This window comes from Triticum urartu, chromosome 3A (genome assembly GCF_056163025.1).
Source record: "Triticum urartu cultivar PI428250 chromosome 3A, HENAU_Tu73, whole genome shotgun sequence".
NCBI lineage: Eukaryota > Viridiplantae > Streptophyta > Magnoliopsida > Poales > Poaceae > Triticum > Triticum urartu.
The window spans coordinates 507,885,524-507,907,261 of record NC_141875.1 but is presented as its reverse complement, the minus strand read 5'-3'; the positions used below and the strand labels follow the sequence as shown (position 1 = coordinate 507,907,261).

The 21,738-nt window shown below is 44.9% G+C and overlaps 1 protein-coding gene across 1 annotated transcript; it reads right to left on the bottom strand.

The window, feature by feature from the left end:
- Window positions 1-18,294: 18,294 nt before the first annotated feature.
- Window positions 18,295-20,923, bottom strand: LOC147980295 (MADS-box transcription factor 32). The gene is made up of 7 exons (XM_087547489.1): window positions 20,501-20,923; window positions 20,323-20,389; window positions 20,191-20,252; window positions 19,957-20,098; window positions 19,824-19,865; window positions 18,723-18,798; window positions 18,295-18,625 (listed from the first exon to the last, which is right to left on the bottom strand). The coding sequence occupies exons 1-7, from the start codon at window positions 20,689-20,691 to the stop codon at window positions 18,615-18,617; spliced, it is 591 nt and encodes a 196-aa protein (XP_087403615.1). The 5' UTR covers window positions 20,692-20,923; the 3' UTR covers window positions 18,295-18,614.
- Window positions 20,924-21,738: the final 815 nt, after the last annotated feature.

Genomic DNA, 21,738 nt, shown 5'->3' with positions numbered 1-21,738 from the left:
AATTATTCACTTGTTATTTAACCATTTGATGTTTGGGGCTTTGACTATATGGGACCTTTTCCTTCCTCCAATGGTTATACACATATTTTAGTTGCTGTTGATTACGTTACTAAGTGGGTAGAAGCTATTCCAACTAGTAGTGCTGATCATAACACTTCTATTAAAATGCTTAAAGAAGTTATCTTTCCAAGGTTTGGAGTCCCTAGATATTTAATGACTGATGGTGGTTCACATTTTATTCATGGTGCTTTCCGTAGAATGCTTGCTAAATATGATGTTAATCATAGAATTGCATCTCCTTATCACCCTCAGTCTAGTGGTCAAGTAGAATTGAGTAATAGAGAACTCAAATTAATTTTGCAAAAGACTGTTAATAGGTCTAGAAAGAATTGGTCCAAGAAACTTGATGATGCATTATGGTCCTAAAGAACTGCATATAAAAATCCTATGGGTATGTTTCCGTATAAAATGGTCTATGGAAAAGCATGTCACTTACCTCTTGAACTAGAACACAAGGCTTATTGGGCTATTAAAGAACTTAATTATGATTTTAAACTTGCCGGTGAGAAGAGGTTATTTGATATTAGCTCACTTGATGAATGGAGAACCCAAGCCTACGAAAATGCCAAGTTGTTTAAAGAAAAAGTTAAAAGATGGCATGACAAAAGGATACAAAAGCGTGAGTTTAATGTAGGTGATTATGTATTGCTATACAACTCTCGTTTAAGACTTTTTGCAGGAAAACTTCTCTCTAAATGTGAAGGTCCTTACGTTATCGAGGAGGTCTACCGTTCCGGTGCCATAAAAATCAACAACTTCGAAGGCACAAATCCGAAGGTGGTGAACGGTCAAAGAATCAAACTTCATATCTCAGGTAATCCCATAAATGTTGAAACCAATGTTATTGAAACCGTAACCCCGGAGGAATTCATAAGGGACACTTTTCGGAATGTTTCAGACTCCAAAAAGGAATAGGTATGTGGTACGGTAAATAAACCGACTCCAAAACAGTTTTTAAGGCAATATTTCTCCGTTTTGGAATATTTAGAAAAATAGAAAAATAAGAAGCAGTCCAGGAAGGACACGAGGGCTCCACGAGGGTGGAGGGCGCGCCCTACCCTACTGGGCGCGCCCCCTACCTCGTGGGCACCTCGTGTGCTCTCCGGACTCCTTTTTCGTACACAGCATGTATTTTGGTCGGTAAAAATTCATTATATAATCTTCCGGGGGTTTTGACTCCGTATCACGCAAAAATCTCCTGTCTTTGTTTCGAGCTGTTTTTCTGACAGATCTAGATTATCATGTGAAAGTGCAACTATCCCTAGGTGGTTTTGGTAATTCATAACAACATATAGCTCATTGAGCTAATGCTATTCCAAGATGATTATTTCAGGAAAGCTCAATGATTGGCATGGCATGGATGTGAAAGTGGAACCCTCAAAATGCTAAGGAAAAAGGATTGGCTCAAGCTCAAAAGCTCAAGACTCTTCATTTTATATTTTAGTGATCCAAGATCACATTGAGTCTTTAGGAAAAGCCAATACTATCAAGGAGGGATGAGGTGTTGCATAATGAGCCTCTTGCTTCATGTGCTTAGTGTTATGCTCCAAAAACCCTCAACTACTTTCCCATATCCACATATGACCTAAACCCTAAGCCAAACTCGGTCCTACCGATTCTTCCTATCCGGCGCCACCGAGTTTCACTTGTCATTAGCCACTGCCAAACCCTAGCAATTCGGTTCTACCGATAGGGATCTTGGTCTCACCGAGATGGATTGCAAAATCTCTGTTTCCCTTTCGTAACTTTTCGGTCTCACCGAAAGAGCGAATCGGTCCCACCGAGATTGCAATGTAAATTCAGTGTTTCCCCTTTGTAACTTTTCAGTCTCACCGAAAGAGCAAATCGGTCCCACCGAGTTTGCCTGACCAACTCTCTGGTTAGCTAATTACCAAATTCGGTCTCACCGAGTTTGTGTAATCGGTCTCACCGAGATTACGTTATGCCCAAACCCTAACCATATCGGTCCTACCGAGTTGCATGTCAGTCCCACCGAAAATCTCTAACGGTCACTAGGTTTACATTTTCGGTCCGACCGAGTTTGTTGATTCGGTCCCACCGAGATTAGAAAACTGTGTAACGGTTGGATTTTGTGTGGAGGCTATATATACCCCTCCACCTCCTCTTCATTCGAGGAGAGAGCCATCAGAACACATACATCATTCCAACTCGTATGTTCTGAGAGAGAACCACCTACTCATGTGTTGAGACCAAGATATTCCATTCCTACCATATGAATCTTGATCTCTAGCCTTCCCAAGTTGCTTTCCACTCGAATCTTCTTTCCACCAAATCCAAATCCTATGAGAGAGAGTTGAGTGTTGGGAAGACTATCATTTGAAGCACAAGAGCAAGGAGTTCATTACCTACACACCATTTGTTACTTCTTGGAGAGTGGTGTCTCCTAGATTGGCTAGGTGTCACTTGGGAGCCTCCGACAAGATTGTGGAGTTGAACCAAGGAGTTTGTAAGGGCAAGGAGATCGCCTACTTCGTGAAGATCTACCGCTAGTGAGGCAAGTCCTGTGTGGGCGATGGCCATGGTGGGATAGACAAGGTTGCTTCTTCGTGGACCCTTTGTGGGTGGTTGCTTCTTCGTGGACCCTTCGTGGGTGGAGCCCTGTGTGGACTCGCGCAACCATTACCCTTTGTGGGTGGAGCCCTGTGTGGACTCTCGCAACCGTTACCCTTTGTGGGTTGAAGTCTCCATCAACGTGGATGTAGGATAGCACCACCTATCCGAACCACGGGAAAAACATCCGTGTCTCATATTGCGTTTGAATTCTCCAAACCCTTCCCTTTACATTCTTGCAAGTTGCATGCTTTACTTTCCGTTGCCAATATAATCTTTGCATGCTTGCTTGAATTATGTGATGATTGCTTGACTTGTCTTAAAATAGCTAAAATCTGCCAAGAACTAAAATTGGGAAAAGGTTAAGTTTTTATTTGGTCAAGTAGTCTAATCACCCCCCTCTAGACATACTTTCGATCATACAAGTGGTATCAGAGCTTTGGTCTCCATTTGCTTTGATCTCCATAGCTTTGGTGGTCATAGCCTTGGTTTCACAACCTAGGAGAGTATGGCGTCTAGCGAGGGAAATTACCACCGTAGAGGTCCCTACTTTGATGGTACTAATTTTGCTAGTTGGAAGCATAAAATGAAAATGCATATTCTTGGACATAACCCCGCCGTTTGGGCTATTGTGTGTGTTGGTTTGCAAGGTGACTTCTTTGATGGGAGAGAACCAAACCGTGAAGCTACCGCGGATGAGTTGAAGATGTTGCAATACAATGCTCAAGCTTGTGATATTCTCTTCAACGGATTGTGCCCCGAAGAATTCAACAAAATCAGCCGTCTTGAGAATGCGAAGGAAATTTGGGACACTTTGATTGATATGCACGAAGGTACCGACTCCATCAAGGAATCCAAGTTGGATGTGCTTCAAAGCCAACTTGACAAGTTCAAGATGAAGGATGGTGAAGGTGTCGCTGAAATGTACTCTAGGCTTGCTCTCATCACAAATGAGATTTCCGGCTTAGGAAGTGAAGAGATGACCGAGAGATTCATCATCAAGAAGATTCTAAGAGCCTTGGATGGAAAATATGATACCATGTGCACATTGATCCAAATGATTCCCAATTACAAAGATCTCAAGCCAACGGAGGTGATTAGAAGAATTGTTGCTCATGAGATGTCACTTAAGGATAAAGAGGAACTTCACAACAAATCAAGTGGTGCCTATAAAGCCTCATGTGAAGCCCCTACATCATCAAGTGAGAAACAAGACTTCAATGAAGAATTGAGCTTAATGGTGAAGAACTTCAACAAGTTCTACAAGAGTAGAAGCAAAGATAGAAGCTTCAAGTCAAGGTCCTACAATGACAAAAGATCTTCTAGTCGAGAGCGAAACTGCTATAGTTGTGGAAGACCCGGACACTATTCCAATGAGTGTACGGCTCCCTACAAGAGGAGAGAAGATTCTCCAAAAAGAAGAAGCAAAGAATCACCACCAAGAGAGAGGAGGAGTAGAGATGATCGTTATGAACGAAGATAATCACGAAGAAGCAAGGATTCGGAAAGGAAGGAAAAATCATCAAGGAGCTACACAGGACGAAGACATCAAGCTCATGTTGGTGAATGGGTATCCAGCTCCGACTCCGACAGCCACTCCGAGAGAAGTTATCACTCCGACTCCGAAGCTACTCAAGATGAAGGTGTTGCCGGTCTAGCACTTGTGTCAACCAACTCCTACGACATATTTGACTCACCAAATGAAGGAATTGGAAGATGCTTCATGGCCAAAGGTCCTAAGGTAACACACCCCGAGTATGTTGGTTTCAATAGTGATGAAGATGACTTGTTAGGTGATGATTTGCTTGTTGACAACTCTAGTGATGAATACTATGATGAAACGTCAATTAAACATGCTAATCAAGATAAAACGAATGACAATGATAAGGAGAAGATTGAGGCTCTAACTAAAGAACTAAACACTCTTAAGTTAGCTCATGAAACTATCTTCGAAGATCATCGAGAACTTTTAAGAGCTCATGAGAAATTACGCTTTGAAAAGCTCAATCTTGAGCAAGAGCATGAGTTCTTAAAAGCAATCAATGATGATCTCCGCAAGAAAAGCTCTTCTTACATTGCCAAGCGTTTACTCTTATCCACTTACATGCCTCAAGTCAAGTCTAGTAACAAGAACAAGAAAGATTCTTCCTCTAGCAGTAACAATGATCATGCTAAATCCAATATTGTTGCTTCTAGTAGTTCTCTTGATTCCACTAATGATTCTCTTAGCCAAGTTACACTTGAGCAAGAAAATAGTTTATTGAAGGGAATTATAGATAAAGGAGTGTACAAAAGCCTTGCCGGGAGTAAGCAATTCGAGGAAATTGTGCGCAAGCAAGGAATGCACCGGAAGAATCAAGGTGTTGGTTTTGAACGAAAGTTCAATGCCAATGGAGTTGAGTGGGAAGAAGATCAATACCCAAAGACAAAGTTTGTTCCTCAACAAGAGAAGTATGATACTTCTTTCAAGGGGACACAAGCTCAAGATGATCTTCCACCACAAGACTACAAGCAAAAAGGCAAGGACAAGCTTCAAGAGGAAATTGACGCATTTGAAGAAGCTCCTAAGACCTTAGTCAAGTGGATTCCCAAGACTACTTCAAGTTCCACTTCATCAAGTATGACTACAACTCCAAGGCTTCCCATCAAGATGATGTGGATCCAAAAGAAGAAGAACTAGAGAGTTCTTGAGGGTGACTCCGCCAACACACTTCACTCTTATCATTTTGGCAAGAACAAGTGCAATCAACTTCCACATCTTGCACTAGTTCAAGGAGTCACAAACCCTCTTGTTGGTAAGACAAGGGACAAGGTAACCTAAAAGTTTTCATGGACATCATCTTTTGTGTGCATCACTCTATGTCTATGGATATCCTTGTTTGTTCCTTGTGGGACTAACCCATGTAGGTATTGAAAGTGCAATTCACTCAAATGGATAGCTCTAAGTGATCTACATCAACATTGAGCATCCACATCTTCAACATCAACATGAAGTCATCATCGACAAAACCCAAGGTTAGTTCATCCCTCTTAGGGGGGATATCACATCTAGGGGGAGCTTTACTCTAAGACTTGAGCTAAAGCAACTCTAAAGATGTGAACACAACAATGCTTTATGTAAAAGTGGTAACCCCACTTGAGCTTAAACGATGAGTATGACCTATGATCAAGTGCTCTCACTTGACTCCTAAGTCAATATACTCATATATAGATGACCTTGTCATCGCAAATTGCTTGATAGATGCTAGAATTGGTTGTGCATGCCTTGCCACATATTTCATTTGCCATCTTATTGTGTGAGCATGCTGGTTGCATATTTTGCTCATTCGAGAACATCCACTTGTTGTTTTGATTGTTCGGTTTTATTTTCTTTTGCCAAGTGGATGGACAAGAATGCCTAAGTACCTCCTCTAGCTATCTATGCTTTTCTCGTCTCAAACTCTATTCATGCTGCATCACAAAATTTGATCAAGTCAGATTCGAACCACTCTGTGTGAGGAGCGCTCGGAGTCCCCGATTCGTCATAGACTTAAACTTCCAAAACCTCTTTATGATTCTCGGTCTGACCGATACCCCACTTTCGGTCCTACCGAGATCATTAAGTTGATCTAGGTTTTCGATCTCGGTGCAACCGATTTGAACATTTCGGTCACACCGAGTTTCAGTAACTGCCTGCAGTTATGAATCTCGGTGCCACCGAGTTGTTCCACTTGGTCACACCGACAGGGTCGGGCTATATATAGTCACGGGCAAAATTTGGAAATTTCTCCGAACCCCTTCGCCCGCGCGATAGCCTGCTCGGCCAACGTGGTCTCCGGATCTTCTTCTCGCCGCCAGCCGCCTCCAGTCGCTGGTCTCCGTCGCCGTCAATGGGAATTCTGCCCCGCCGTTGCCGCTGTAGCGAGTCTCCGCCGAACTAGGGTGTGGACTCGATCACAGTGCTATTCCCCGTCCGATTCCTAGCACATTGTGTTCTTCATGATTCTTGCCATGATTGAAACACTCCTATCCAGTCAATACGCCCGTAGATTAGCTTTGATTCGAAAATTTTAGAGTTAGGTTTCCGCCGAAACCATCTCGGACCCACCGAGTTGAAAAACTCGGTCCCACCGATTTGGCTTATGCCATTGCACAAGTGAGACTCGGTCTTACCGAGAATTACTTATCGGTGTGACCGATTTTGGAACTCTGTGAAACCCTAGCAGTCTCGGTGCCACCGAACTGTGACTCGGTCCTACCGAGTTCACTAGTTTAGGTTCCAAAACTGCTTTGGTATCACCGAGTTTGAAAATCGGTAGATCCGAGATGATTTCAGTGGGAAACTAAAACTAAGTTTTTGGATCATTCTTTTGCAAAAATCTCTGCATTTTGTGATGCTCATCTTTTCTACCTCATCTATAAACTGTTCACAGGGTCAGCAGTCAGAGCTTGCAGCATGTCTGATCAAAGTGATAGCCAGAACATGTTAGAGCAGCAGGTGCACATGAGTGAGGGCACTAGTCCCTCCAGCTCTTCAGATGAGGGCAGCAGGAGCACCCCTAGCAACTTGCCAAAAGCTGCCACCAGATAGAGGAAGAAGAGAACTTCTGATTCCGAAGATGAAGATTATGTGGCAGAGGAAGAGGCCACATCAAAGAGAGTTGAGCCAGCTCAAGGCACAAAGCCAGGGCTGAAAATCAAAAGGCCAGCAGGCAGGCAGCCCATGTCAAAGGCAAGAGCTTCAACTGAGAAGCCTGCACCCAAAGAGCCAGTTGCTGCTGAGGGAAAGAAAAGAAAGGAAAGGGTCAAAAAGACCGTAGCCAGAGTACTAGGAAAGGCTTCCATCATGGAAGAGGAAGAGGAAGAGGAAGAAGAGGTAGCTGCACCAGCACCCAAGGCACCCAAGCTGATGGGTGATGCCATAAGATCAGGGGCTACTGCATCTAAGCCCAAAGCTGTCTCCAAGCCAAAACCAAAGAGGAATACAAGGAGCATTCCTGCAGCTGAGAAGAACAAGGCCCCAGTGCCTGAGACTATTGCTGAAGAAGAGGATGAAGAGCAAATTCTGAGAAAGCTCAAGCCCAAGATCCCAGACCACAACGATGAGCACATGAGAGATTCAGGGCTGAGGAAGTGGAGAGAAGCAGACCTGTATGCTTCAAGGAGGAGGACTGCTGTTGACTACAAATTCCACACTAGGGAACAGCAGGACTTCTATGAGACAGTGCTGCTTGATAAGAAGCCAATAGTCTGTGATATGAGATGGGTTGACTGGCAGTACATCAAGGACAATGAGGAGCACTATCCTGGAGTGCAAGACAGCTTCATAGCTTGTGGAGTAGCTGACTTTGTTGGGCAAAAGCTCACAAAGTGGAATGAGGAGCTTATAATGCAGTTCTACTCCACAGCACATTTTTATTCAGATGGGAGGATCACATGGATGTCTGAGGGTACAAGGTACCAATCCACAGTTGCTGAGTGGGCACAGATCATTAATGCCCCAGAGGAGCATGATGATGACTTGGACATATATGCCAAGAAGAAGATGGACCATAACTCTATGTCCAATATGTACAAGGAAATTCCCAATGACGTTCTTGACACCTTCAAATTTGGGTCTGTGCATTACCTTCTGTCAGGGCTGCCAACTATCAATTGGATCTTGAGGCGCACCTTATTGCCCAAGTCTGGAGATCACAAGATGATCAGAGGCCATGCTATCAACTTGCTACATGTATTTGATGTGCCTCAGAAGTTCAAGGTGATGAGCCTCATAGTGGAAACTATCAAAAGGACTGCAGCAGATCAGAAGAGGAGTTGCGGATATGCCCCTCAGATCCAGGAGCTCATTAACTCCAAGATGGGCACGAGCATATATTTATTGGACAAGGAACACCTGCCCATCCGTCCAGATTTTGAGGACAATCAAGTTGTCATGACTGAGAACGAGCCATCATCTGCCCAAGCATACGCAAAGAAGGAGAAGGCAAGGAAGGAGAAAGCTGCCAAGATGCCAACTCAAGAGGAGGCATCTGAGTATTTCTTGAAGACCAAACAAGAGCAACTTGGTTACCTAATTGCATCCACCCTGCGGATTGAGCAAGGACTAGCCACCCTAACTCAAAACCAGGCAAGCCTAGAGAGAATCATGGAACAAAAGTTCTATGACTTGGATGTCAAGGTAACGGAGATTCAGACTGCAGTGGAGCAGCTCCAAGATGATATGCAGGAGAGGAGAGGCAGGACTACCACTCATGCCTTTGCCAGAGTGCCACGAGGTCCGAGGTCGTCTGCCGTGCCAGTTGCTGACACAAGAGCCACCACCTCAGCACCAGCTACAGCCTCAGTTCCACCAGCTCCAGCATCTACTTCAGCTCCAACTCCAGCGTCTACTTCAGCATCTACAGAAGCCTTCGTCCTTGGAGTGATCCGGACTCCACCACCACCAGAAGATCAAGCCTGAGCGTCGATCTAGTACTATGCATTTTCTAGGAACTTTTTGGTAACTTGTTGCCAAAGGGGGAGAAAAATGTATAGATCATAGGCTTCGAGAGAGAGTGTGTTGCTTTTCTCTCTTGCTTTATCTGGTGGTTTTTCAAACTTGTTTGCTTTTGAGTGCTTGAGATACTACGTCATTATTTGTGAGACATTGATGATCATGTGCTTGATCATAAGCTACACTTAATGCTTGCTTAATGCTATTATCTTATCTATCTTATGTGATCTTTCACTATTCTTGGTGATGAGTGCATGTATTTCATTCTTATCATTTTAAGCGCTCCACCAAGATGTATGTGACATGGAAGAGTAACCCATGACTCTACCTCCTTGTGCATTTGCAGTCCAAAGCAAATTTTAAATATGCAAAAATTTAGGGGGAGCTCTTACTTATCACATACTTCTCAAAGCGACGATATATTTCATGCTTGTTATCATTTGGCGAAGCTTTGATCTATATGTTGTCATCAATTACCAAAAAGGGGGAGATTGAAAGTGCAACTATCCCTAGGTGGTTTTGGTAATTCATAACAACATATAGCTCATTGAGCTAATGCTATTCCAAGATGATTATTTCAGGAAAGCTCAATGATTGGCATGGCATGGATGTGAAAGTGGAACCCTCAAAATGCTAAGGAAAAAGGATTGGCTCAAGCTCAAAAGCTCAAGACTCTTCATTTTATATTTTAGTGATCCAAGATCACATTGAGTCTTTAGGAAAAGCCAATACTATCAAGGAGGGATGAGGTGTTGCATAATGAGCCTCTTGCTTCATGTTCTTAGTGATATGCTCCAAAAACCCTCAACTACTTTCCCATATCCACATATGACCTAAACCCTAAGCCAAACTCGGTCCTACCGATTCTTCCTATCCGGCGCCACCGAGTTTCACTTGTCATTAGCCACTGCCAAACCCTAGCAATTCGGTTCTACCGATAGGGATCTCGGTCTCACCGAGATGGGATTGCAAAATCTCTGTTTCCCTTTCGTAACTTTTCGGTCTCACCGAAAGAGCGAATCGGTCCCACCGAGATTGCAATGTAAATTCAGTGTTTCCCCTTTGTAACTTTTCGGTCTCACCGAAAGAGCAAATCGGTCCCACCGAGTTTGCCTGACCAACTCTTTGGTTAGCTAATTACCAAATTCGGTCTCACCGAGTTTGTGTAATCGGTCTCACCGAGATTACGTTATGCCCAAACCCTAACCATATCGGTCCTACCGAGTTGCATGTCAGTCCCACCGAAAATCTCTAACGGTCACTAGGTTTACATTTTTGGTCCGACCGAGTTTGTTGATTCGGTCCCACCGAGATTGGAAAACTGTGTAACGGTTGGATTTTGTGTGGAGGCTATATATACCCCTCCACCTCCTCTTCATTCAAGGAGAGAGCCATCAGAACACATACATCATTCCAACTCGTATGTTCTGAGAGAGAACCACCTACTCATGTGTTGAGACCAAGATATTCCATTCCTACCATATGAATCTTGATCTCTAGCCTTCCCAAGTTGCTTTCCACTCAAATCTTCTTTCCACCAAATCCAAATCCTATGAGAGAGAGTTGAGTGTTGGGGAGACTATCATTTGAAGCACAAGAGCAAGGAGTTCATTACGTACACACCATTTGTTACTTCTTGGAGAGTGGTGTCTCCTAGATTGGCTAGGTGTCACTTGGGAGCCTCCGACAAGATTGTGGAGTTTAACCAAGGAGTTTGTAAGGGCAAGGAGATCGCCTACTTCGTGAAGATCTACCGCTAGTGAGGCAAGTCCTGTGTGGGCGATGGCCATGGTGGGATAGACAAGGTTGCTTCTTCATGGACCCTTTGTGGGTGGTTGCTTCTTCGTGGACCCTTCGTGGGTGGAGCCCTGTGTGGACTCGCGCAACCATTACCCTTTGTGGGTGGAGCCCTGTGTGGACTCTCGCAACCGTTACCCTTTGTGGGTTGAAGTCTCCATCAACGTGGATGTAGGATAGCACCACCTATCCGAACCACGGGAAAAACATCTGTGTCTCATATTGCGTTTGAATTCTCCAAACCCTTCCCTTTACATTCTTGCAAGTTGCATGCTTTACTTTCCGCTGCCAATATACTCTTTGCATGCTTGCTTGAATTATGTGATGATTGCTTGACTTGTCTTAAAATAGCTAAAATCTGCCAATAACTAAAATTGGGAAAAGGTTAAGTTTTTATTTGGTCAAGTAGTCTAATCACCCCCCTCTAGACATACTTTCGATCCTACATCATGGCATCTCCAAGTGCTCCCAAGGACAAGTTCTTTGAGAAGGTCATCAACCCTTACCTCGCGCAGCTGCAGCGACACCCTCAAACCATTGAGATGCGTGATGGGTTGCAGCACATCCGTGATGCCGAGGGACCGAAGGGGACCGGAAGCGTGGAGACGAGGCTCAAAGCAATGGAGCAACAAGTTTTCAAGTGTCAGGGGATGGTGGAGCGTGGACTCAACTCCAACCACATGATGATCGCAGAATTCACCAACAAACACAAGCTGGATGCCGACAACATCGGGGAGACCATCTTCAAGCTTTACGAGAAAATTGAGCACCTTCAAGCTCAAATTTATGACCTGCAAAACCAAAACTATGAGTATGAATATAGATTCAAAAGGATGAGTTCGGCTGCAGATTTGAGGATCCCGGAGACTCGGTCATCTTTCTATGATGGTGAGCCTATGCCTTGGAAGAAGGACGGCAAGCCTACGCCATCAACAAAATCACCACCGTCTCCATCAACAAAGAAGAATTGAGTATCTGGTATGGGCACTCCACTTGGCAACTGCCATGCTTGGGGGAGTGCCCCGGTATCGTATCACCATCACTTTTATCTTTACCGTTTTTCTTAGTTTGATCCTTTTGGTAATATCTTGATCTAGTAGAATAAAAGTTCTTAGTATGATCTAGTTGTGAGTTTTGCTTTATTATCCTTCTATGTAATCAAGTACGTGAGCTATATAATAAAGATTAGTGTTGAGTCAAGGGCTTGATTATTTTTCCATGATCCTAAGTGAATAAAAGAAAAGAGGAAGAAATAAAAAGAAACAAAGAGATCATATGAGTCTTATGGAGACTGATGAGCTCACATAGAAAGAGTATGATGAATAAAAGTTGTTGAGGGTTGGCAAACACAGTTTTGGTCATCGTTGCAATTAATAGGAAGTAATAAAGAAAGAGAGGTCTTCACATATAAATATACTATCTTGACATCTTTTATGATTGTGAGCACTCATTAAAATATGACATGCTAAAGAGTTGACATTGGACAAGGAAGACAACATAATGGGTTGTGTTTTCTTACATCTGAGATGAATTATATTGTCTTGGATCTTCCAACATGATGAGCTTGCCTTTCCCCCTCATGCTAGCCAAATTCATTGCACCAAGTAGAGATACTACTTGTGCTTCCAAATACCCTTAAACCAGTCTTGCCATAAGAGTACACCATATCTACCTATGGATTGAGTAAGATCCATCAAGTAAGTTGTCATCGGTGCAAAGCAATAAAAATTGCTCTTTAAATATGTATGACTGATTGGTGTGGAGGAAATAAGCTTTATACGATCGTGTGATATGAAAGTAATAAAAGCGACAGACTGCATAATAAAGCTCCATATCACAAGTGGCAATATAAAGTGACGTTCTTTCGCATTAAGATTTTGTGCATCCAACCATAAAAGTGCATGACAACCTCTGCTTCCCTCTGCGAAGGGCCTATCTTTTACTTTTATCTCCTACATTGCATCAGAGTCATGGTGATCTTCACCCTTCCTTTTTACACGTTATCCTTTGGCAAGCACAGTATGTTGGAAAGATCCTGGTATATATGGCTAATTGGATGTGAGTTTTCATGAACTATTACTGTTGACATTACCCTTGAGGTAAAACGTTGCGAGGAAAAACTATAAGCCCCTATCTTTCTCTGTGTCCGATTAAAACTCCATACCCATAAGTATTGCGTGAGTGTCAGCAATTGTGAAAGATTATATGATAGTTGAGTATGTGGACTTGCTGAAAAGCTCTTATATATTGACTCTTTCCTATGTTATGATAAATTGCAATTGCTCCAATGACTGAGATTATAGTTTGTTAGTTGTCAATAAAGTTTATGATTCATACTTGAAAATTGTGATTGAATTATTACTCTAGCATAAGAAACCATATGACAAGAATTATATAAGTTGTTGTTCTAAGAATGATCATGATGCCCTCATGTCTGTATTTTATTTTTATCGACACCTCTATCTCTAAACATGTGGACATATTTTTCGATTTCGGCTTTTCGCTTGAGGACAAGCGAGGTCTAAGCTTGGGGGAGTTGATACGTCCATTTTGCATCATGCTTTTATATAAATATTTATTGCATTATGGGCTGTTATTACACATTATGTCACAATACTTATGCCTATTCTCTCTTATTTTACAAGGTTTACATAAAGAGGGAGAATGCCGACAGCTGAGATTCTAGGCTGGAAAAGGAGCAAATATTAGAGACCTATTCTGCATAGCTCCAAAAGTCCTGAAACTTCACGGAAGATGTTTTCCAAATATTAAAAAAACTTAGAGCAAGAACTTCACCAGGGGGGCCACACCCTGCCCACGAGGGTGGGGGGCGCGCCCCCTACCTCGTGGGCCCCCTGGTGGCCCTCCGGTGGCCATCTTCTGCTATATGGAGTCTCTCGATGGGAAAAAATCGTAAGCCATCTTCTCGGACGAAACTCCGCCGCCACAAGGCGGAACCTTGGCGGAACCAATCTAGGGCTCTGGCGGAGCTGTTCTGCCGGGGAAACTTCCCTCCCGGAGGGGGAAATCATCGCCATCGTCATCACCAACGCTCCTCTGATCGGGAGAGGGCAATCTCCATCAAAATCTTCATCAGCACCATCTCATCTCAAAACCCTAGTTCATCTCTTCTATCCAATTCTTGTCTCCAAGTCCGGGATTGGTGCTAGTAGTGTTAATTACTCCTTGTAGTTGATGCTAGTTGGTTTAATTGGTGGAAGATCATATGTTCAGATCCTATATGCATATTAATATCCCTCTGATTATGAACATGTTTATGCTTTGTGAGTAGTTACTTTTGTTCCTGAGGACATGGGAGAAGTCTTGCTATTAGTAGTCATGTGAATTTGGTATTCGTTCGATATTTTGATGAGATGTATGTTGTCTCTCCTCTAGTGGTGTTATGTGAACGTCAACTACATGACACTTCACCATTATTTGGGCCTAGAGGAAGGCATTGGGAAGTAATAAGTAGATGATGGGTTGCTAGAGTGACAGAAGCTTAAACCCTAGCTTATGCGTTGCTTCGTAAGGGGCTGATTTAGATCCATATGTTTCATGCTATGGTTAGGTTTACCTTAATACTTTTGTTGTAGTTGCGGATGCTTGCAATAGAGGTTAATCATAAGTGGGATGCTTGTCCAAGTAAGGGCAGCACCCAAGCACCGGTCCACCCACATACCAAATTATCAAAGTACCGAACGCAAATCATATGAACGTGATGAAAACTAGCTTGACGATATTCCCATGTGTCCTCGGGAGCACTTTACATCATATAAGAGTTTGTCCAGGCTTGTCCTTTGCTACAAAAGTATTGGGACACCTTGTTGCACTTTATTTACTTTTGTTACTTGTTGCTCGTTACAAATTATCTTATCACAAAACTATCTGTTACCACTTATTTCAGTACTTGCAGAGAATACCTTGCTGGAAACCGCTTATCATTTCCTTCTGCTCCTCATTGGGTTCGACACTCTTACTTATCCAAAGGACTAAGAAAGATCCCCTATACTTGTGGGTTATCAATCACCATGATCTTGCGTGTGCGTAGGAAGTTTTTTGAAATTACTACGTTCCCCAACAGGCACTCCTGGAGATCATGGCCTGCAATACGGTGAATCTTGCAATATGGACCGTCGGTCTTCTCACCGGAAGCTGCCACATGACCGCGGCAACCTCCTTGCCGGCATCTTCGATATTGGGCTTCTTGCCGGCATTTCCTGATCCTTTGACAGCCAAAATTGCTTTTCCCTTGAGCTTGTGATTGTACTTCCAGCCCTTTTTCTTCGGAGTGGATGCATCATCATCTTCTGAGTCAACAGAAGCTCCTGCATCCACTCCGGGGAGTCACCTCCCTTCCTCAGTGCGTGCACACTTGTCGGCTAGAGCGTATAGCTCGGCAATATCTTTCACTTTCTTGATGCTCATCTCCTCTCGCATCCTCCGATTGCACACGTCAATGTGGAACACGGCAATGACAACAGCGGGGTGAACATCAGGTATGTTATGATGCATGCGACTAAACCTCTCTATATACTTTTGAAGGGGCTCACCATCCCTCTAGGGAAGCACATGGAAATCGCTGGGCTGACCAGGAAGCTTATGGCCTCCATGGTAAGCACCCACAAACTGATGGCATAAATCTGCCCAGGAGGAAATGGAGCCCTCCGGCAAGTTCATCAGCCAAGACCTCACATTGGGATTAAGCGCCAATGTGAAGTAGTTGGCAAGAACCTTCTCATTTCTTCCTCCAGTAGCCTGCACAGTGATGGTGTAGATGCCGAGGAACTTGGATGGGTTGAGCTTGTCGTCATACTTATCCGACAATTCCGTCTTGAAGCTTTGAGAAGAGGGCCAGCGAACTTGCCATGACTCAGGGGTGAATGTTGGGTAGTCTACATCATATGGCAAGCACCCAAGGACCCCGGCGTAGGCATGTTCGCTGCCGGCCCTGCACGGTCATCTGACTGACAGCGTGCTTCTCGGCGCCGCTCGATGGTCATGCGCGCGTCTTCTAGTCGCCGATCTTGCAGTACTCAGAGTTGATCTTGGCGGCTACACGAATTAGACGACCCCATGGACACCTCGTCCTGCGCGTCAGTACGCCTCACTTGCTGCTGATGTTGAGGAGGAGACTGCAATGTTGGTGTAGTGTCTCCCACGCTCGCAGGACGGCCTTGCCGGCATTGTAGATTGCCGCTGTGAAGGTCCCGCCTGCTGTGGTCCGTCGCTGTTGGCGAAGCTGATGAGGCTCTGGATGGTGGCCCTCCACTCATCCATCTTCTTCGTCGCATGAGGAAAGTTCAGCAGCAACTGAGCTTGTGCCATGGCCTCTGCCGGCGTATTTGGCATGACTGGGTGCGAGGAACAAGAGACGCCTGGACTCCCGACAGAGCTAGAAGGAGCTCCATCTCGCTCGTGCTGCCGCTGTCGACTTTTGCCAGCAGGTTGGCATGGTGGCTGCCCGTGAGCATCTTGGGAACGATACTCAAGGTTCTTATCTTGACGTCGCTCGGAGCCGCTGATGTCTTGAGAAAGTGTGTCGCGCCCATCTTTTGGTGGCTCAGGCACGTGCTTCGCCGCGTCATTCTTGGACGTCGTAGCACCACCCTTGCATGTAGCGACTACGGGATCTTGGCTCGCACTAGTGTGATGGCTGGGATCATCGGAGCGACGAGGAAGTTGGCCGCCTCCACATCCATCAGCCGCCGGTGTCTGGGATGGCAACTTGGATGTAGATGGTGTAGCAGCGGTCGCACCCTTCTTCTTGGGCGCCATGGATGATGAAGGTAGCGCCTTGACTATTGGAGCAAATTCGTGCACGTGATCCCCTACCTTGCGCGCCAAGGATGTCGATGTACGACAATCTTTGGGATTGGCAAGATCCCTTTGTGCTTGGTTGTGGGAATCAACGTACACACAGAGCAAATCCAGCAATACAAACACACAAGTTTACCCAGGTTCGGGCCACCGTCAGGCGTAAAACCCTACTCCTGCTTTGATGGAATTGATGTGTGGAAAATGCCCCCGTTACAAGAGAGCGCAAGCTTTCCGACAAGATGCTCGGAAAGTGCAGCTACGTAGTGCAAATGGGAATGGTGTTGACCCTTCTAAAGGTTGCCATGGGCCTCCTTTTATAGATGAAAGAGGCTACCACAATGGTAAAAAAATACAGAGGCAGATAGTGGCTATAGTGCTATCATACCTAATTCTGACGGATTAGGACAAAAGCAATAAATGCCCCGTTAGGTGTCACGCGAATGCCGGCAAGGTTGTCCATCTCCACCTGTACCGCTCACCCAGCTACCTTCTATTCCATTGACACGCCACTCAGATGGGTGTCAATAAAGTTGTTCTTCAGCTACGGTGTCGTCACGTGCGTCGACAAGCTTCACCTAACCTCCTGCCCGCTCGACGCCTGTTGGCAAACTCTTGTCAACTGCCATGGTGGAGCGATGGATGGGAGCTCGCCGGCTCGAGGCCTTGTTGCTGCGTTGCCTTGTCGGTGCCTTGCTTGCCGGCTACTTGAGTCTTCATCTTCAGTACTTCTTTAGTACTTCTCTATGACCTGCCTCGAGGTCTTCTTCATGGTTTTTACCAAGTCTTGAGTGTTGATAAAGGTCATCCTCTGACAAGCCCGTACCGTCAGGAAGGCTACAACTGTGTGTGCATAAATCAGGGTATAGACACCCATGTTTAATACACCGACAAAACCCTTGCCCTATCTTACCCTAAAAATGACCAAGATCGGTAGCAAGAGGACAAGGACAACACTGTTGCACTTGGTCTAAAGGTAACACATTGCCTTGCTTCGAGCATATAACTACCCTCCTTAGCACGACTCAAGCTCCCGCCGGACAACCTTATTATATGTATGATTATTTTCTTATGGGGAGTGGGGACCCTAATAGTCCCGTTCCCCAGTGGTGGATGGGTGTGGGAAAATTTGATTATTGATCATGTAAATGGGGATAGGAATGAGATGGTGGGAACATAAGGGGATGAGGATGTCCGAGGGGTCCCCACAATCTCAGGTTGGGAGGGTAGGGTCTGGGCAGGGAGCGACGAGTAATTTTCACTTTTTATAAAGAAATAGTATTATTTTTTCTCCTTTCATCCCTGAGCTCATTTTTGTTGCTCTCTTCATTGTTTCAACTTGAGACTCTTTTCTCTTTTACTAGAATTGTTGCAAAACAGTTTATTGTTCATGATTTTTTTTTTCTGCTGCTGTTGTGATCTCACTTTTTCCACGACTCAACTGCACAATTTTATATCTTCAGTTTCAAACAAAATAAAGACCGGCAAGAAATTAGAAGAAGCTGGCCAGCATGCCTGGGAATAGGATGTTTGGTAAAGGTGATAGAAATCCATAAGCAACAGAGATGAAGACGTAATCAAGAACATAACACAATAAGTGGCAGAAATCAAGAAAAACACGAATAGTCCACATTGACAAAGAACGCATGAACTAGAGCATAAGGTGACCGTTAACTACATTATTGCAATACTGGACTGGTATCACATTCCACCTATTGGAGGTACAACGCACAGCCCAGTCCAGCCTAAGCCAAACATCTCATAAGACAGTGGTCTCTTACAAGTTCATACAATCCCTTCGAAGGAAATTGCAGAATATTTCAACCTGACATAACACTGGAGCTCAAAAGCAACACTAGAGCAGAACCCCACGGCCAGAAGCTTTCACCCGTTCCTAGTTGAATCCTGCGTGCATTTGCAAACATTGCACAAGGCACACGTCAGATCTGCGACCTACTTACTTGTACTGTAACTAGGTTCTGAATCGACTGGGAGAACCTACCAAGTTTGAGGTCCAGGCCGTTGTTCAGCGAGGTGGATCCACCTTCAACGACCTTGAGGCTCTGAGCATGAGCGAGCTGTGGATAATAAAATTACATAAACATAACCAAATTGTAGCTGGATTGGTCGTGAGAAGCACAAAATATCATGAACATAAAACTCGTGGACTGATAAACATTCTTGAAAGAAACAATGTAAAAAAAAATGTAAAGAAGTTTACATGCGCCAAAGCATAGTACTTCCTCTGTAAAAAAAATACAAAAGCGTTTAGATTACTAAAATAATGATCTAAACGCTTTTATATTTGTTTAAGGAGGGAGTGTACTAGCTAGCTGTCCAGTTCAGATAGGCTTGGGCAGGCTACCCTGCGGTGCACGTAGGCTAGCCTGGCCTTAGCCTCACGCCGTTGCTTGCAGGGAGTGAAAAGTTATTCCACCTCCAATGTAAAGAAGCTGCAATGAACGGGTCTACGTGTTGTAGGTCGGTAGGCTTTGTGTCACTTCGTGCCTTGCAATGGAGCACTCCATTTACTGAGCGCTACCATGAGTAGGGCGAGCACGCCTCCTCCTCTTGATGGAGGCTCATTTCGGATGGAATCCTATTTTTTCTAGATGGGAAAAAGAAACGCCTATTTTTGCTACGGTCTGTGTATATCCAGGCATCTATACCAAGGTCCTATTCCATGGAACAGTCCCTCTACAAGTACGTACGGATTAAATTTCTTGACTTTTGTTCTAGAAACAGTGTGATCTATATGGCGCCCGTTTTTCAACCATAAGGATCTACTAGTGCTAAAAAGGAGTACAATAGTAAGCCTTTTTGCTTCGTTTGGGGCTCTCCAATTCAGCAACACTAGCAAAAAAAGGCTCAGGTTAAAACTAAGCACAACCGGGGCATCATCATGGAACCCTGCCACCGATGGTCATGCAACTATAAATCACCACCAGTTGCTACTTCAACTAGTACTACTACTACTATTGCTTCAGATTCATTGAAGGGTTTCAAATCTTCTGACTGGGTACTGTTTTTGTCCTGTGTGGTTAATAATAACACTAATGATGAACGCCGCAGGAACTTGGAAAGAATCTATAGAAGCGCTCACCTTGTCACACAGACCGTAGCGCTCCGCTTGTTTCCCCCTGATCTGCATGCAGCACGAAACAAAACACTGAGTCGCCGCTAAGTAGAAAATACGCAAAACGAGTCGATCGAAGAGGGGTACAGCACACACTCACCATGTTCTCGAGGTAGCTCATCTCGCCGCCGATCTTGCGGTCCTTCTCGGAGCGCACCTTGTGCATGGCCGCCTCCAGGTTGTGCTCCAGCGCCGCCAGCGACGGCACCGTGTACCGCTCCCCGTCGTCCACCGTCATGAACCTAGAGACAGATTAACACACGGCGAGTTCAGAACAGGCGCAGCGCAGCCACGCGCGCTGTGGCCGGCCATGTATGTATGTATGCATGGTTACCTCAGTTCCTTCTCCAAGAGGTCGCACATCTTGGCCACCTTCTCCAGCTCGCGGCGCCTCTCCTGCTCGATGCAAAAGGGGGCCTCTGTCAATCATCACTCTGAATCGAAGCATTGCAAAGTACTCACATACCTGGCGGATGTCGGACCAAACTTTGGTGTGCGTCGAAGCCTCGTACCTCTCGACGAACTCCTTGACACTGCCAAAGAACAAGAGATGCGTGAGCAAAGCATGGGCGGGCGTACAACCAAATCAGCACATTTAAAGAGAGGTTAACTGAGCGGGTAGGCGGGTGAGGCGGTTGGCTTACGAGGGGACGGTGGGCGCGAGGTACTGGTAGAGCTTGCCGGAGGCGGAGAAGAGGAGGAGGAGGAGGTCGGCGTCGCAGAGGACGGCGAGCTCCCGGGCCTTCTTGAAGAGGCCGTCCCTGCGCTTGTAGAAGGTGGACTGGCGCTGCGTGGGGTTGTCGATCCTCTTTATCTCGCTGCGCCCTCGCCCCATCTCGCCCGTTTCCCCCCCTCCGGCAGGCAAGGCTTCTTCCCAAACTCGCAAACGCGCAGCGGAGCAGGGGCCTTTCCGTTTCCGAGACCTTGCAAGAATAGGGAAAGGTTTGGATTGCCCGCGCGAGCGACTAGCTCTCTGCTCTACTGTGCTGGTGAGTGGAGGAGAGGGATGTAACAGTTGCTGCTTGTTCGGGGTGCTGGTAGTTGGCCTTGGCCGGGATGGGTTGGGTTGGGTTTTTTCTGGTTTAATGACGGGGTGGCCCTCCGAAGTAAGACAAGATAGTCTAGTCGCGTGTCAGGCCTGGCTTTGCTTGCTTTTCTGCAGGCGTGGGAGGGAGCAAGGCTGAAACGACGGAGACGTGTCGACTGTCCTCCACCACAGTGGATGCGGCCAGGGTGGCCAAATTCACTGTTTGATCTTTTTCAAAACCATGCTTTCTAAAAAATTTGGGATCTGATCATTTTCCGTATATCATTATCCTTAGCGATAGGGTGAGGGAGGCTTATGTGAGATCTATGAGATTGATTTTTTTTTTTGAAAAAAATGTATATATTCAAACATTCTCAAAAAAATTGTAGACATACATCAGTGTTTAATGTACAACCTCAAAAGGTTCCAGCTCCTAATTCAACTCATATTAATAGAAATAAAAAAAGACAAAATCAAATGTGAATAGTGTCAAAGTACTATTCACCAAAAGTTGTCACTGCTCATATTCAAATTTGTCTTTTTTTGAATCTCCAAGTGTACATCGAATTTTGAGTTAATTTTTTTCAAAGTTGTGAACATACGCCACACGGATGTTGGCAAATAACTTTAGTTTTTTTAATGTCTAAATATGATTCTTTGGGGGGTTGATCTCATCTAAATGTGAGATCTCATACAAGTCTCCCCCGCGATAGGGTAGCACATCCTACCGCTTGGGACTCTGGCGGTAGGGCTTACCTTCGCCGTCATGCTCGTTTGGTGTGGAAAAGATCCTACTGCCAAGGTCCTTGGCGGCAGGGACATGCATGCAATTATTATAGAGGCATACATGTAAAA

Excerpts from the sequence above, each read along its gene's own strand:
- LOC147980295 (XM_087547489.1), bottom strand. The coding sequence starts at position 20,691 with ATGGGGCGAGGGCGCAGCGAGATAAAGAGGATCGACAACCCCACGCAG. Across the intron at positions 20,099-20,190 it reads CTCTTGGAGAAGGAACTGAG|GTTCATGACGGTGGACGACG; the intron begins GTAACCATGCAT and ends ATCTGTCTCTAG. Across the intron at positions 19,866-19,956 it reads TGAGCTACCTCGAGAACATG|ATCAGGGGGAAACAAGCGGA; the intron begins GTGAGTGTGTGC and ends TGCTGCATGCAG.